The sequence below is a fragment of the Furipterus horrens genome, unplaced genomic scaffold (genome assembly GCF_987537825.1).
Source record: "Furipterus horrens unplaced genomic scaffold, mFurHor1.1.pri manual_scaffold_17, whole genome shotgun sequence".
In the NCBI taxonomy this organism is placed as follows: domain Eukaryota; kingdom Metazoa; phylum Chordata; class Mammalia; order Chiroptera; family Furipteridae; genus Furipterus; species Furipterus horrens.
In genome coordinates this window covers 9,311,116-9,327,797 of record NW_028327187.1, presented here as the reverse complement: position 1 = coordinate 9,327,797, position 16,682 = coordinate 9,311,116, and the positions used below count along the sequence as shown (strand labels likewise).

Below are 16,682 nucleotides of genomic sequence, written 5' to 3'. Positions count from 1 at the left end.
CCTTCTACGTAATTTCTTGTTTCAGGTCTTATATTTAGGTCTTTGATCCATTTCGAGTTAATTTTTGTGTATGGTGACAAATGGAGGTGTCCTTTCATTCTTTTGCATGTGGCTCTCCAATTTTCCCAGCACTATTTGTGGAAGAGGGGAGGCTTTCCCTACTCCATTGCATGTTTTTGGCTCCTTTGTTGAAAATTATTTGCCCATATACGTGTGTATTTATTTCTGGCCTCTTAGATCCGGTCCGTTGGTTTGTGTATCTGTTTTTGTGCTTTGATTATTGTCATTTGGTAATCTAATTTGAAGTTGGGGAGTGTGATACTCCTGCTTTGTTCTTTTTTCTCAGGATGCCTTTGACTGTTTAGGGTTTTATAGAAATCTGATGATTTTTTTGTTCTGTTTCTTTAAAAAATACTGTTGGAATTTTGATGGGGATTGTATTAAATCTGCATCTAGCTTTGGATAATATACCCATTTTAACTGTAGTGATTCTTCCAATCCATGAACATGGAATATATTTCCATTTCTTTGTTTCCTCTTCAGTTTCTTTTAATAATGTCTTCTAGTTTCTGGTGTAAAGGTCCTTCACATTGTTTGTTAAGTTTATTTCTAGGTATTTTATTCTCTGTTGCAATTGCATTAGGAATTGTTTTTTGTCCTTTCTTTTTCTGAATTTTATTGTTAGTATGCAGGAACTCAGTGGTGTTTGTACATTGGTCTCATATCCTGCAGCTTTATTGTATTTGTTTATTGTTTTTAATATTGATAGTTTTTTTGTGAAGTCTTTAGGGCTGTCTATATAAAAACCATGCCTCAAAAAAGCAATACTTTTATTTCTTTAAAAAAAATAATTTATTAATTTGTTTGTTTTTAGAGAGAGGGGAAAGGAGAAAGAGAGGGAGAGAAACACCACTGTGTGGTTGCCTCTCACGCACCCCCAACCAGGGACCTGGCCCAGAACCCAGGCATGTGCCCTGGCTGGGAATCGAACTGGCAATCCTTTGGTTCTCAGACCAGCGCTCAATCCACTGAGCCACACCAGCCAGGGCATGTTCATATATTTTAGATAGCAGTCCAATATCTGATATGTGTTTTAAAAAGGGTTTTCTCCTTGTCTATGGTTGTCTTTTTTATTCTCTTAGTAAAATTTTTCACAGGGCAAAAGTTTTAAATTTTAATGAAATACAACTTAGAAAATTTTCCTTTCATGGATCATGCTTTCGGATTTTTAAATTTTTATTTAATTTTTAAAGATTTAAGCCTAGTTGGTATGCAATATTATGTTAGTGACACTAATTGCAGGTGCACGGTACAGTCATTTGATGCGTGCACGCAGCAGTTCTCCACTCTCTGCACTCTCTCTGAGGGCCAGTTCTGGGGACAGGCACCACGGCCTGCTGGCCAGCGCCAAACTCCTTCCAGGAGAGGTAGCACCACATGAGCACACACTAGCACCCGGCTCTCTGTACTTCCTCTGGATGGGATCACCCTGCAGCCGGTACCAGAGTGCTTTGCTACCTCCGCAGTCTGTCCAGATGGGGAGCCCCACATGCATGTGCAGCCAATTGGGCGAAGAACAACCGTGCCATCCATACCTGCTGGCTCAGTCTCTGGGTGGAGGAGCTCCTTTTATGTAAGCTACAGACCTCCTGTCTCTGTTGGATCTAACTCCAGAAGTGTTGACTGGGGCCATGCTGGAGCGCCCTGCAGTCTATTGGCCATAGAACCAATAGATGTAAATTGATTTACAAGATGTAAATAATGGTGCTCACTGGTTCCTCTGGTCCTGGGTTGTTCCCTCAGCTCCTGGAGAGCTTTTGTGGTTCCTCTGCCTTCTCTGTGCCCACCTCCCCATCTCTCTCTCTCTTGTTTGCTGTGCAGGAGCTGTTCAATTAGCTCTCAGCTGTCTTTCAGTAGTAATTGATCTAAATATAGGGGTGTGTTGGATGGGCTTTTGGGAGGAGGCAAGCTCAGGATCACCTTAGATCCCACTAGAGAATTCTTATATAAAGTCTGATACTGGCTGCAGCATCAGGCTTCTGCTCTGATTCTCCATATTCAAATACCTATACAATTTTTGAGACATTGGTTTCCCCTCTGACTTTAATTCTCTGTTGGATCTAAGAGGAGTTGTTAATTTTCATCTTGTTCAGCTTTTTTTTCTTGTGTGAGGATGGGCATGATAACTTCCAAGCTTCTGACTCATAGGACCAGAAACCAGAAGCCCCGTATCAGTCACATTTGATCTCTTGGCCTCATGTCCCTATCTGTAGAATAAAGGGGTAAGATCGCTATTTGGTGGCTAAATTCTCCCCGAGCTGCAGCGTTCTGTCAATTCCATGAGCACTGAGTTGCGTGGACGACTCTTCCAATTTGTGACATTTGCTACTTTTCTTTTACAGGCAGACCTGCAGGTGGACAAGGAGAGGCACATTTTTTTCGAGTCCTCCCTGGATTATGTTTATCAAATCCAGGAAGTTCAGGAGTCCAAGAAGTTCAATATTGTGGAGCCGGTAAGTTCTGTCTGTTGACTAATGGTCTAAAAATATTTACCAAATGCTTGACAAATGTGGAGAACTCAGGTTATAAAATTAGAATCTCAAAGAATGTGCTAGCCAGTGTTTAATGAATCTCTCTCTCTTTCCTGCCCCATTTTTCTCTCTGGCTATGATTTTTCTTTATTTCTCCTCTTTTTCCTCTCTTCTTCTTTCCCTCTCTAGTTTTCTCTGTCACCCTTCTTTTTACCTTGTTTGCCTTCCTTCTTTCCTCTCTCATGCTTTTATGGAGCCTCTGAAAATACCCATCATATACCAGGCACTGTGCTAGGAAATCATGTCCCTTGTACTTGATAGCTTCCCGTTTGACCATTTTTACTTCTATCTTATTTAATCTTTTTACTTAAATCTCCTTAATTTATTATAAAATATGATGTGGTTTGATTTGACAGCTATGTTGGCTTTGAACAACTTTTCTTCTTACAATGAATGTATTCTTATTGCAGAAAAGCTAGAAAACAATATAGGAAAAACAAAACAAACAACAAATTCCCCATACAGAGATGATCGCTGTTAATATTGTGGTATTTTATTCCCATATTCTCTGTGTATCTGTTATATTTGTTTCCCTATCTGTGTATATTAGGTAGTTGTAGATTTGGGTGTGTGTACACCTGTGTGCATAGATGTGCGTATATTGCACACGAATATATGTACATCTGTGTTCATGTGTATCTGCCATTTGTGAAGATCTGCATATGTCTATGTGCAAACAAGTGTTTATTCATTCATCCCATAAATATTTACTGTGCTTCTACTCTGTGCTAGGCACTGTGCTAAATGCTGGTTATCCTATAGTGAACAAGACAGACTCATTTTCTGTCTTTATGAGTTCTACTCTCTCACGGGGTAGACAGAAGGGAAGAAAAAAATATACATAAATAAAATGATTGTAAGCTGCGATAAGCCCTAAAACAAAGAACCACAATGGGCAGCTATTAGATCCAGCAGTCAAGGAGGCCCTCTGAAAGTGTCACTTCAGATCTAAAGAAAGCGAAGGTGAGGCAGTGTGACTAATGGGGAAGGGACACTCCAGGCACAGGAAGAGCCACTTAAGTTAGGAAAGAATGGTCTAATCAAAGAATGAAAAAATGAGCCTTTAAGGTAGTGGTGAGATATAAGGGAAGGGCAGCACATGATGTCTGGCAGGAAGGCGTTGGGACCTGTAGCTGGGGAAAGGGCTTCGGATGCTAGGCTAAGGGCGGTGAACAACCTCTGATGGGCGTGCAGCGGGATGCGACTTGTGCTGCTTTGGTCGTGTGGGGAATGGCTTGGAAGAGGCCGACACTGGTAGAGTGACGGAACCAGCTGGGAGGCTGTTGTAGTGGCCTGGGCAGGAGAAGAGGTTGGCTTAGGTTAGAGTAGTGGCAGCGGAAGTAGAAAAGGGTGGCTGGGTTGGAGATATGTTTGGAAGCAAAAGTGACAGGAAGTACTGATGGGGGTGGATCGCGATGGCAGGGAAAGAGAAATGGGGTATGATTCTTTATGCTCTGGTTTGATTGATGGCGCGCTGGTGTCGTTTCCTGAGACGGGAAAGCTTGGGAAAGAAACAGGAAGATTGTGTATACTCTTGTGTGTGTGGTAAATACACACACACACATACACAGCACACACACGTACATATAGTACTATGTACTATACACATATGTGTATATAGACAGTTTTATGTTTATGAATATCTACACACAGTTTATATATACATATGTGTTTGTATGTGTATGGTGTGTGCATATTCATGTGTGCTCACTCATTTACTTTCTAAAAAGAATACAAAGAGCAATTTTTCCTACTACTTGTTTTACCTCACTATTGCCAGCATTGAGCATTATTTTTAAAATGTTTGTATTTGCAAGATGAAAGTCATCTTTTATTTTTATTTATGTATATTTGATTTTTAATGGGGTTGAACATTTTGGGCATTTCAAATATTATATTGATCATTTGTATGTCTTCTTCTGCAACTCCCTCAAAACATTTCTAATTGGAAATTGAGTTCAGGCTCTTCGGGCTCTTTAGCATTATGCCAGGCTCCATAAACGTACAGATTCTTACCTTATTCATTGATTCGTTTAGTTATTGATTCAACAGATATTTATTGAATGCCTACTCTGTGCCAATCTTGAGGATTTAGAGAAGAAAGACACAGTTTATCCCCATACTGCCCGCATTATGAATGGTTTTATGTGCTATCTGAAAAAGATCTGAATGAAAAATTTGTTAGTAGTTCTTATTTTCTGGAACTGAATTCAGTGTAAATGTTTAACCCAGAAAGAGAAGAGCTATGTGTAGACATGTTTCTGTTTGCATGACTGTTTTTAACACTGTTCTGGCTAAACGCTGTGTGGAATTTCTTTTTTGTGCTTCTCTCTTATTTAACCAAGGAGAAGGTGCTGGTGATGAAGTTATTTTCACATGTTTTCCCCAGGTCTTGGCCTTTCTCCATAGCCTCTTCATTTCCAACAACCTGACTGTGGAGCTCACACAGGATTTCCTCCCATACAAACAAAAACTCCAGCTCAGTTTGCAGAACGTAAGTTTGCATGTGGGTTTTTCTACCTGTCTCGGCATTCCAATGGGATTTAAGCCCTGATGACCTTGACCTTGGAATTCTAGCTTTCTGCACCCCAGCCAGATTGTCAAGACACATTGGTGTGGATCACAGATATTTTAGTGGAGCATCAGTAGCTCTCCTCTGTCTTTGGGGTCGACTGTTGCTCCAGTCGACCATTCCACCCACTGACGCCTCTGTCTCTCCGATATTTATTAAGTGTTGCTGAGCTGCTACATCTTTCCCAGGTCAGAACCCAAACAATAGACTTGTTTAAGCACAGGTTTTATTCTACTTCCCTGCTTGTCAGTGAAGACGCTCCCATTGTGGGCTTTTATGACCATGAACGCACATTTTCCCTCTCTTCCTTTTTTCACTACTTATTATTAGAGTTAACTAAATTAAGTTTATAAAGGTTTGCTCCACTTTCCCTCCCGTGTTGTTCCTTATAGATGGGCATAAGCACCACCCTCCCATTCTTGTTACATATAGTTTTATTTATTTAACTCACATGTAATGAGTACTTATGGCTATAATGAACATATACTCTGTGCCAGGCATTGTAACATGCCTCATACTACAATGAGGCATTGTTAGTTTTTCTGTCTTCCAGGAATATACTCTCTCTTCAAGGAGAGAGACGTAATCACAGATAAATCATAATTCCCTATGATAAATACTATAATAAAATTAAGACCAAGAATTTTAAAGACGCACAGAGAGTTGAACAGTTGACTGGCCAATGCAGTCAAAGAGGGCATCACCAGCGTAGTGGCTTCGAATGAGTTGTTACAGTGTGTGAAATTTATAGATGTGTTTTTAGGTGACAATGGCCGGTAAGTGACCGTGGACATACATTTCACTTCTTTGTTTAGGGAGGATCCTGACTGCCAGGTGGCTGTTGCTATTATTTGTCTTTCTGGGAACACTCTTTTCTGGGGTCTGTCCTTCACCAAAGTGTGAGAGCCCTTATCTTCTGCTGATTTACCAAGTCCTCCTATAACCAGGTTAATTACTGGAATCTTCCTTCAAATATAAGTTGACAAGTATGAGTTTAACAAGCTTTTCCGTGAATATATATGGTGAACTCACTTAGAGGATCATAAGTACAGTGGGCCCAACTAGATAGGGTAGCTCAGGTCACCTTTGTCACTGTCGTCATGTGACAGTCTTGAGACTAAATACTAAGGGCCTCTAATGAGTTTCATACCTACATTTCAAACTGTGCTTTGCCACTGCGCTTTAATTGTGTATTTTAAAAATAATGCTTCTTACCGTTAGCTTTTGTTCTTCATGTTTATGAAAACAGAAGTTTTCTGTTCACCTGTCTTCAAATAGAGTGACCTACATACTTGGTCCTAATGTCCGGAATTTAATTCAGAGTCAAGTTTACTTGAGGCAGACCTTAGACATTGTTGCCATGATAATGTTCTCTCTGGGAACCTTCTTTACAGTCTCCCCTTCGGTGAAGCAGGGTTAGTCTCAGGCTCAGAATTGTTAAGAGCCCTTCTTTATTGGAGTCTTATGTGATTCTTATTAGAAAAAAGCCTCCCGAATGTGGTTTTATGGGTAGATCACTATGTATGTCTGTTTTCCTTTTAGTCTTTAATACTGTTAGACTCCATAAAACGATTTTCTAGTCTCTGTGGCAAATAACACATGTTTTTTTGCTGTGTTGTAACACATGACGAAAGCCGAGAAATGTCTGGGTGCCTTACCAGAAATTGCTTATTCATGATGGTGGTGACGACAGTGATGATTGTGATGATGTTTTGGCAGACAAGAAACCATTTCTCCAGTACCCGAGAAGAGATGGAAGAGCTTAAGAAAAGGATGAAAGAGGCTCCCCAGACATGCAAACTTCCAGGACAGCCAACCATTGAAGGCTATCTCTATACCCAAGAGAAATGTGAGTGGAAATATGGGGCTTCCCACTGGGTTTCAGTAGGTGGGCTCCAACTGCCTCTTGGCCTTTCCAAACCCTGGGCACTGATAATGACCACAAACCCCTGAGAGCTACACCTCACTTGGAGAGCAACCTGGGAATAATGAAAAAATAAAAAGGAAGGAGAAATTGGAGAAGGAGGTTGAGGATGTGTCTTACAAAGGCTCTGGGGTAATAAGACCTCAGGTTTTCTCTGAGATTCCAAATGGGGATTTTTAATCATTTATTTAGTCCTTTGACTGGGGAAAAAGGGAGGTAGGGCATAGGAGGCAGAAAAGTAATATTTATTATACCTGCTATGTGCCAGGCATGGTGCTAACTGCTTTAAATACACCAGCTCATTTAATCTTTGAAACCACTTTATCATACCCATTGTACACTCAAGGCCACTGAGCCCGAGATATAACTGGTTGATAGTTGAAAGTCACCCAACTATTGAGTAACAGGCCTAATAGTAAACTCAGGTCTGAAAAATGTCAAAACCTATGCTCCTCCCACTGTACCCTGTACCTTCCACTGCCTTAGGATTACATGGTTGCCCTTAATGCACTAAATAGCCACCATGATTTCAGTGAGCAAGACAGTTGTTCATTGATAACTAAGGAAAATAGGTTAACTTATCCAGTCACCAAATATTGCAGATGATTCAGGCTTGCCTGCCTCCTGAATTACCTTGTGCTAAACCGTATGCACTATTTGATTTGCCTTGTGAACTATGACCCAAAGACCCCAAAGCCTGTAATTTCATTCCCTGCCCAGAATTATTCTACCTGGGGAGTAGGCAGAAGAGGCTACCCAGAGGTTACTAGTGGCAAAAACCACTGCAATCTGCAAAGCATGATATTGCAGCAGCGATATTATTTTTCTCTTCCTCTCTTAGAGCAATTAACTTTTGATGGTTTTCAAAGATGTGTTCTTCCATTTGCCAGGTTCATCACTTCAACTCTGCATTGCAGGATTTCTGTCTCAGCACTATTGACATTTCAGGCTGAGTCATTCTTTGTTCTGGGCGGGGGGCATCCTGTGCATTATGGGATGTGTAGCAGCATCTCTCCCCAGGTGTGAGAACCACCGTTGTATTATAAAAGAGGTACAGACTAATGGGTTTGAAATCTTGGCTCTAATAGTAATTAGCTACTTGATCCTTCTGTGCGTCAGTTTTCTAATTTGTCGAATGGATATGGAATTGCTACTCTATTGAATGTATGCTTACTGAGCATCCCTTTTATCCAGATAATATTCAGTGCGTTTGGCATACAAAAAAATGAGTCAACCTTCATTTTTGCCCTCAAGAAGTACATATACAGCCTGATGAGAAGGACAGACAAGTATATCAATAATTATAATGAAATGTGTTGAGCTTCTATATAAAGGATATATATGCTTCCCTGAAGAATGATGTTTGAACTGAAACTTGAATTACGAGTGCGTATCGTGACAGGTAAAGGAAAAGTTGAAAAAAATTCCAGGTGTATGCCATTGCACACAGAGGCTTGTGAGGATGTAGTTTATTTCTAGGGTTTATGGTTTGCCAAGAATAGTCCTGGTTTATATCCGTTGTCCTGATGTAATTATCAGTGATGCCCCTTTCACTCTTAAATATACAGCTTCCATCTTAGGGGTGGACCGACCATGCAACTAAAGCATTAATTTGTCAGCTCACTTTTACCTGTCTTCCTAGGGGCTTTGGGAATATCCTGGGTGAAATACTACTGCCAGTATGAGAAAGAGACCAAAACGCTCACCATGACGCCAATGGAGCAGAAGCCAGGTGCTAAGCAGGTCAGTTCTTCTATGTGCCACGTTTTTCTTTGCAGTGCATCTGTCTGTGACTGCATCTCGGAACAGAGTGTATGTATGTTGACATAGTGGCAAAGACTAAATCCGTCACTGTCATGTAAAGCCATGACATCACTTGTTCTCCTTGGCCTAAGTTTGCATTGGGCCCGATACTTGTCAACTAAGTGAAAGATCTCTGTTCATGATGTCAGGCCTTCTGAAAGTGCCTGTACCTTTTCACACCATTTACTAAGTGATTACAAGTGCCTGTCACATTGTACAAAGAAAAGTTGTAAAATTATGGATGGATTGTGTGTGGAGAGAATGACTTGATTTTAAGAAGGCTGTGCTATAGTATTCTTTGAAGTAGCAAGAGTTTAAATTATAAACCATTTAGCAAGAATCCTTTTTAAAAGAGCTAGCCTGTCCCATGTTTCTATGCCTGTGGTTCTATTTTGTTTGTTCATTAGATTCCTCTTATAGGTGAGCTCATATGGTATGTGTCTTTCACATGGAGCAGACTGACAGTGACCAGAGGGAAGGTGGGAGGGGGATAATAGTGGAAAGAAAGGGAAGGGCCTAGACAAAGAACATGTATGAATGACCCATGGACATGGACAACGGGGTGGGGACTGACTGTGGGAGAAGGGGGGTGGAGGAGGGCAAAGGGGGAAAACTGGGACAGCTGGAGTAGAATAACAATAAAAAATGATTTAATACAAAATTAGCCTGTTGCCTGAAGCTGGGATAACCTATACCTCACAGTCTATGTAATACTCAAATATCTTTAAGCAGTTGCCTTCCAAACCTTCCCCCATGCCCTGAAGTGGCAAGATGACTTTTATACACTGAGAACATAGTCTATTCACCTGGAAGAACCTACTATGTTATGTTATGTTGTTATGTTATGTCAGACCACGCAGCCAAAAATTTATTCTGTCATCTCACTTGTGCCTATCTTTGTAGTTTTGGAAATGCAGACACACACACACACACACACACACACACTCACACTCAAGTAGTTCTTAAGATAAAAGCTGATAGAGTATTGATATTCTAAAGTAGTTCAATGTGTCCCTTGAAAGTGTCTCTCAGACAGGTCTTGGTAATGATATTTAAGGATTTTAATTCCATGGAAGGTGTTTCTTGTGTGGCTTGTTGATAGAAAATTAGAGAGGACAGAGATTTAGCAGCACGCTGCTGAAAACTGCTTTTTGCGGGTCTTTAACCACAGATTTTGTTGCTCTGCTTTGAATGTGGACAGGAGATGGGGTGCAAGTCTTAACAAAGTGTACCAGATGGGGTTTCTGCAGCTTTCATTCATGGCTCTATGTGGGCCAGTTACTCATTCATGACCCCGGAACTCTCCTTAGTTTCCAGTCTGCTGATTGCCAAAGCACAGTTCCACGTGCTTCTGCAAAATACATGTCACGCTGCAGCACAGAACTTGTTCCTGTTCTGTATGAACAGAGCTGGTGTATCTGGCTGGCAAGAGCTTATACGCAACACTGTTCCGCGGTCTCTTCCTTTTCTTTTTATACACACACCCCTTCCCAGATGCTGGACTTGAAAGTTCCTCCCTTCGACAGTACGCTCATTTCAGCCCGCTCTCTCCTGCTCAGATGTGCCTACAGCAAAGCTCAGGACAGAGGCCGCAGGGGCCACTTTCATATCCTCCTAGCAGAGGGAAGCTGGTCCTCCTTGTACTTTTTCTTCCCTTCTTCCCTTGTCACTGAGCGGCTGCTTGCAAAACTGCAACCATGTCGCAGCCTCAGCAGTTTGACTCTGACATTCCTTACAAAATGGGAAGAGGGACACGCTTCTTTGTTTAGAAGGAAGGAGAGGTGGAAGTAATCATTTGAATTTCTCTCAATTGGCCTTGGAAATGACTCCTTGTCAGTTCTCTTAGTTCCCATTACTAGTTTGTGTTCCAGCAAGGCAAATAATATAAGTCAATGAGACTGATAATATCGCAGAAAACCACCATGTGGCGAATGTCTGCTGAGTGCCAGGCGCTGAGGGAAATACTTTCTGTCGCGTGTCTCATTCACTCCCACAGTGGCTCTGTGATGTACGCGCTTAGCTGGCTTTGAAGATGGAGGAATTTACGCTCTTTCTGATTATGGTACTTAGCACTCTTCCTTACTGGTTTGGCCTGCCGACTTCCATCTGTGTGCTGCTGCTTACTTTACAGATCGCCTTTGCAAACACTGTTCTGTAAGATCCTCATCCCTTTCCTGTCTGGCGGTTGTGCTAAGAGGAAACGGGACTGCCTCCTGAGTCTCAAGACCTGGTTTTAAATCCTAGCTCTGTGGCCTAGTAGCTTTTTGATCTGGAGTAAATTACTTGCTGCCCAGTAACATTTTCCTTCTTAGAAAAATGGCAAGGATGGTAATGGAGTCCACACACACACACATTCATGGAGCACTCCCTCTTTACCAGGTACTAGAGATATAAAGGTAAGTACGACACGGCCCATGTTCTTGGGGAGTGCCCAGGGAAGTAGGGAAATGCAACATGCGAACATTAAGTTTTCACATAATGTGGAAAACACATAGTGGGCGATGTACGGGATTGGGCAAGGACTTGGGAGGAAATTGAAGTGAAACTAGAGTTTGTGGAACAAGTAAGAGTTTAGCCAGACAACAAATAAAGAGAGTCATTACAGGTGGAGGAAACGGTATATGTGAACTTACGGAGTCATGTAAGTGCGTGATATATGTGTGAAATAAGAGTCGTTTTGCACTGATGGGGGCAGTTGGCGGTGAACCTGGACGGGGTGGGCAAGGCCCAGGCCCCTGAGCTCCGATGCCATGGAATGGGAGGGAATCGACGGTTTAAAGAGGGAGGGTGAGTACGTGATGCTCTTGTTACTCGCCGTCATCTCAAGTGACTGATCGTGTTTGATGTTCTGAGTGTTGGGGCAGAGAAGGCAGATTGAAGGGTGAGTTTAGAGTTGAGTTTTTTTTATTTTTTATTTTTTTGGTTTTTCAATTACAGTTGTCCCCTTTTCTCCCTAGAGTTGAGTTTTGATAGTGCAGGAGCAGCAAAAGCATGGGCTTTTGTGGGTTAAGTGTGCCAGTGAAAGGAAAGTACTGGGTGATCGGCTGCGCAGGGCACGTTAGACTGTCCAGTGCTTAGCCAGAGACCTGGCACTTGGGCGGTGTTTCTGAATTTGAGACGGCAAGGTGGGTGGTATTCCTCCCATTTAGTAGACTGTGAAGTTAAGGTTCAGAAAGTGAAAATGGTTTACCCTGGGTCACTGAGCTTGTGGGTGGTATAACAAGACCCCAGGTTTTAAGCTGCCTCATTGATCGCCATTTCCTCTATACCTACCTGGGTGACTTTGGGTAAGCCAAATTACCACTCTGAGCTTCCTCCAAGGGTCTTTCCAAAGCAAGGTGGATACTAAATACCTTGTGTAATACAGTATTCCCTCACTTACTGTGGGTATTATGTTCTAGACCCCCCTGCAATAGGTGAAAATCCGCGAAGACGGAACCTTACATTTATCTTAGTATTTATATATATTTAAAGCTTTATAAACCCTTCCCCCACACTTATAAACCATTCCCAGTTCCTTATTAACCTTTCCCACTCCCTTATTAACCTTTTTCCACACTTTTATAAACACTACTTATGTTCTTAAACACATTCTATACTCCTAAACCTATGTAACTTTAACAACATATACAGTACTGCAAAGCCCCACAATAGAGAGAAAAATCCACGATAAATAATTAAATGTAATATTTTAAAAAATCCCGTGATACAGTGAGGCCGTGATAAGTGAATCGCGATATAGAGAGGGACTACTGTATGTGGCACCTGCTAGGTGATCAGTAAATGTTACTTCTCTTCCCTGTACCATGTTGTCTTTGTTGACACAATAGAGGGAAACTAAACAATGTGGGACGGGAGAATTTTAATCTGTGGATGAAGTGGATTTCAATGGCCTTGTTAAATGGCCACAAAACTAAGGTGGACCAAACTATCCTGCACATATGAAATACTAAATGCCACTTTGGCTAATCACGCAATGTATTATTTTCCCTATTCCTTCCTTGTCTTTGGAGAGGTTGCATTTGCAAGCGCTGCCACCCTCAAGAGTCTGGAGGTGGGGAAGAGAAATGTTTGTCCCCCTTCCTTCACCGGCTACTGTAATGGAAGGAGGGTTACAGAGAGCCGCTTGCCCGTTGCAATCTCCCTGCCTAGACAGCTTATGAAATTCTTAGTCTGGACACTTGATGTCACTTGGGCAGCCCATTTCCCCTACACCCTCCTTACAGGACATGTGATGAGGCTCCTTTGTAATCTGCCCCACTTGGAGAAGAGTGATGGCCAGCCCCAAATATAATTTTCTCTTCGTCTCAGCCATTCTCTGATTTTTGGAGCAGGGAGAAACCATCTGCGATCTTGCTGCAACTACTGTTTGAAGTGACAAAGGTTCTCAGTGAGGCTACACATTGCCCCTGCTGCTGTGACAGATACCTTCCAAGTGACACTGAGGACACTGCAGGAGGCAGAAGAAACTTTTGTGTATTTTTTCAAATGGACTGTTAATCCTTCTCTTCTGTCAGGTGCCCTTGGACTTAACCCTGAAGTACTGCGTGAGAAGGAAGACGGAGTCTATTGACAAGAGATTCTGTTTTGACATAGAAACTAATGAAAGGTAAGCCGTGCCGGTGTGAATTGGCAATGTCCCCACGTACCAGGTGCTAAGCCTGGGTAGGTCTTTTCAAACTCTGTCATCTCCTGTTGATGAAAGTGAGCAAATCTATCCATGACATCATTGTCTGGGCTCTTCTGGTGGCCCTTCACAGGGATCCCCGTTAGACCTGGCCCAGAGTTGGTTCTCTCTGTGCAAGCTTCAATCAGCTGTGCGTCATCTGCTCTCAACAAGAGAAGCCACTCCTAGGATTTGATTTGCTGTCAAATAAGCAAAAAGTCAGTGTTTGATGATGTTGCAGAATGGACCAGATAACAGAACTCATTCTATTTTAAGTCTCCTAATGTAGCGGAAGAACAAGTGAATTGCAACATATTTTTAAAACGAGATAGATGAGAGGAGGGTTGTAGTGGCGCTGGGGAGGCACCCCCACCCCAGCTCGGTGCAAACATCATACAGACGTTCCCTAACTTTGCAGATATTTAATGTAAAGTGGAAATAGTTTGATTGTAAACTTTCCGATTTCAGCCAAGGCTTACAAAGTTTGAACTTGGTTGTGCGGTTTTCTCTCCAGTGCCTTCTATTTTTGTTTTCTGACCTGAGGAAATGCTATCAGAGGGGAATTGAACCTTTAAATTTTCAAATGCGAGCATTTGCAGTTACTTTGGCTAAAGGCATGTTATATAGGTGGGAGGTTGATCCAAAATTCAGTGAATGTGTTTGTATATTTTACTCCAGTCTGTTGCTTCTATGTATTAGGTACAGAGTAATAGAATAGAGTTTAAGAAAATGATCAGATTCCTAGAAAGGAACTTAAATGTTGAAGTACAATATTATATGAACAAAACTATCAGGGACTGCAATCATGAAGATTAGTCTAAGAGGGAAGGGCTTTTTAACTTTTTGATCTGGGAATAAATAACTACTGGTCAGTTTCCCCACTTTTAAATTTCTGTTTGTGAATCTTTTCTTTTCTTTTTTTTTTTTTTTCCGTGTGAAAAAAATGGATGCGCCCAATCAAAGATGGCAGTGATCGTAAACATTGTGATGATGCTGTCATTCATGTCCCAACATGCTACAGGCCCAGTAGGAAGGGGGAAATGGTTTTCCTTTCATGAACCTTTAGTGTCTCTGGCTTTGCAGCATGGAGGTGCTTTTAGATTTTCTGCCTTTAGTTTCATTCTGATTACCTTTTCAGCTTAAATTTGTGAGCTATTTGCAAACCACATTCCCATAGGGTCACAACAGTTGCAGATTATTTGGCTCTGAGGCAAGAAGCTGAGACTGATTCCTATTATGTATCATGCACCAAGTGCTGTGCATGGCTCCTGGGTGATGATACGTTTGGTGTTCATTATTGCATTTATTTATTTTTCTACCCTGGAATCCTGAGGATTTCTGAGTCTAGAACCCAGGAGTTATAAAGTTTTGATATGTCTGTGATTTTAGTTACCACATATTGGGCACTTTTAAAAACATTCCCCCATTTAATCCCCTCCCTCATTTTACAGGTACAGACACTGAGACTGTGTTCAGCTGTCTTGCCAAATCAAAGTCATATAGCAGCAAGGCTGAGCTCAAATGCTGGTCTCTCCATCTCCAAAGCCCATGTTCTTTTTAATTGCATTCCATTGTCTATTATAAGCCAACTACATATACTGTGAAATAGAGGGTCAAAGATAACATTGACCAGGTGCTGAGGCACCTCTGCACATGTGACGTTTTCTGAGAGATGTGACGTTTGCTTTCCTGGTGACTCATTCTGATACAAGGAACAGCGCTGTGCTTCCCAGCAGGCATCAGGCACCGGAACTCATTTGAGTCTTTTTTTTTCTATTTCAGGAATAGAGGATGACTTTATATTAGTGTTCCTACCAGTATTTGAAGACACATGCTCATAGGCTATCAGTTTGAATGGCAATAATAATAATAATAATAATAATAATAATAATAGCAGCAGCAGCAACAACAACACAACTGCTGACATTTGCTGAATACTTCCTGTGTGCCAAGCACTACCGTTAGCCCATGAAGTGATCATTTCCTTTAGTCTCCTGAGGTAGGAGGTACTATTGTCCCAGTTTTAGAAAGGAAGACAAGGAGACAGACGGAAGTTAAGCGTCTCAGACTACACAGCTAGAAAGTGGCAGAGCCAGGATGTGAATCCAGGTATTCTACTCTCTAAGCTCACACTTGAAATCTACGGCAGATGTGCTGTGTATGCCTTTTCGTTCCACACGGGTGACCGAGACCTCAGGGAGGGCAATGGATTTGTCTCAAGTCCTAATAACAGACCCTGGACTAGAAGTCGGTAGTCTTTCTACTTTGCATCACGTTCTTAAAAATATTGTTCTTTGAATTTGACTTTCTGTAGCACTTAAGGATCTCCAAATGCTTTGTGAATAGTCACTTATTTATTCTTCCCGCTTCCCTGTAAAGTCCAGCAAAGGCACACATTGGCTTTTTGATTTCCCAGATAGGGAAACTGAGTTCCAGAATGGTTTTAATCTCTTATCTGGTCCTCAGTTTCTGCTTTTCTGCTTGTTGCTCATTTGCTGACTCGCCTTCCTTCTGGCTTCAGGATTCAGCTGTGTATCTGCCTTTACAAAGATTTCTAGACTTTCTAGCGCTGTAAGATATATCCGAAAGGTTGTGTGTTTTTAAGAAAAAGGTAAACTTGAAAGAATCCAGTGTCCAAAGCCAAGTCCCGGTTTTCAGTTGATTCTTGCTTAAAGGTGAGTGGGGAGCTTTCTGTTTTGAAGAGTACTTTAATGAATTAAGAGCTGGAAGGGCAGGTAGAACAGGAATCCCGTGATAGCACAACTGGAAAGGACCTCCCAGCCCGTCTGTGCCAACACCCTTATGGACATGAAACAGGCCCAAGGAGGCCTAGTGACTCTTTAAAGGTCTCTTATTTGTTCTTGTCATTTCACAACTCTGAGAGAGGTCTCATGTTATAGAAGTAGTAAGAAGAACAGGCTTCTCATAATGGCCCAGTGAGGCAGAGAGTTCAAGGAGGCTTCATGGTTGCAATAATGTGGTCAGTCCCACATTTCTGGTTTGGTTTCTGAAGGTCTAAAAAGACAATGCATAGTATACCAAGTTGGGATATCTCTGGATATAGGTAGCCTGCAAGTAAATAGAACAAAATTGGGGTTGAGTCCCTCTGCCATGCAAAAGGGCCCT

The 16,682-nt window shown here is 41.7% G+C and overlaps 1 protein-coding gene across 1 annotated transcript in view; it reads left to right on the top strand.

The window, feature by feature from the left end:
* The window catches only part of OPHN1 (oligophrenin 1), a 237,036-nt gene that overhangs the window by 106,751 nt on the left and 113,603 nt on the right, over positions 1-16,682 (top strand). Inside the window, exons 7-11 of the mRNA XM_090264307.1 lie at positions 2,403-2,513; positions 4,981-5,085; positions 6,883-7,012; positions 8,730-8,830; positions 13,408-13,499. Coding sequence (XP_090120433.1) covers positions 2,403-2,513; positions 4,981-5,085; positions 6,883-7,012; positions 8,730-8,830; positions 13,408-13,499 — 539 coding nt within the window. The remainder of the gene's footprint in view (positions 1-2,402; positions 2,514-4,980; positions 5,086-6,882; positions 7,013-8,729; positions 8,831-13,407; positions 13,500-16,682) is intronic.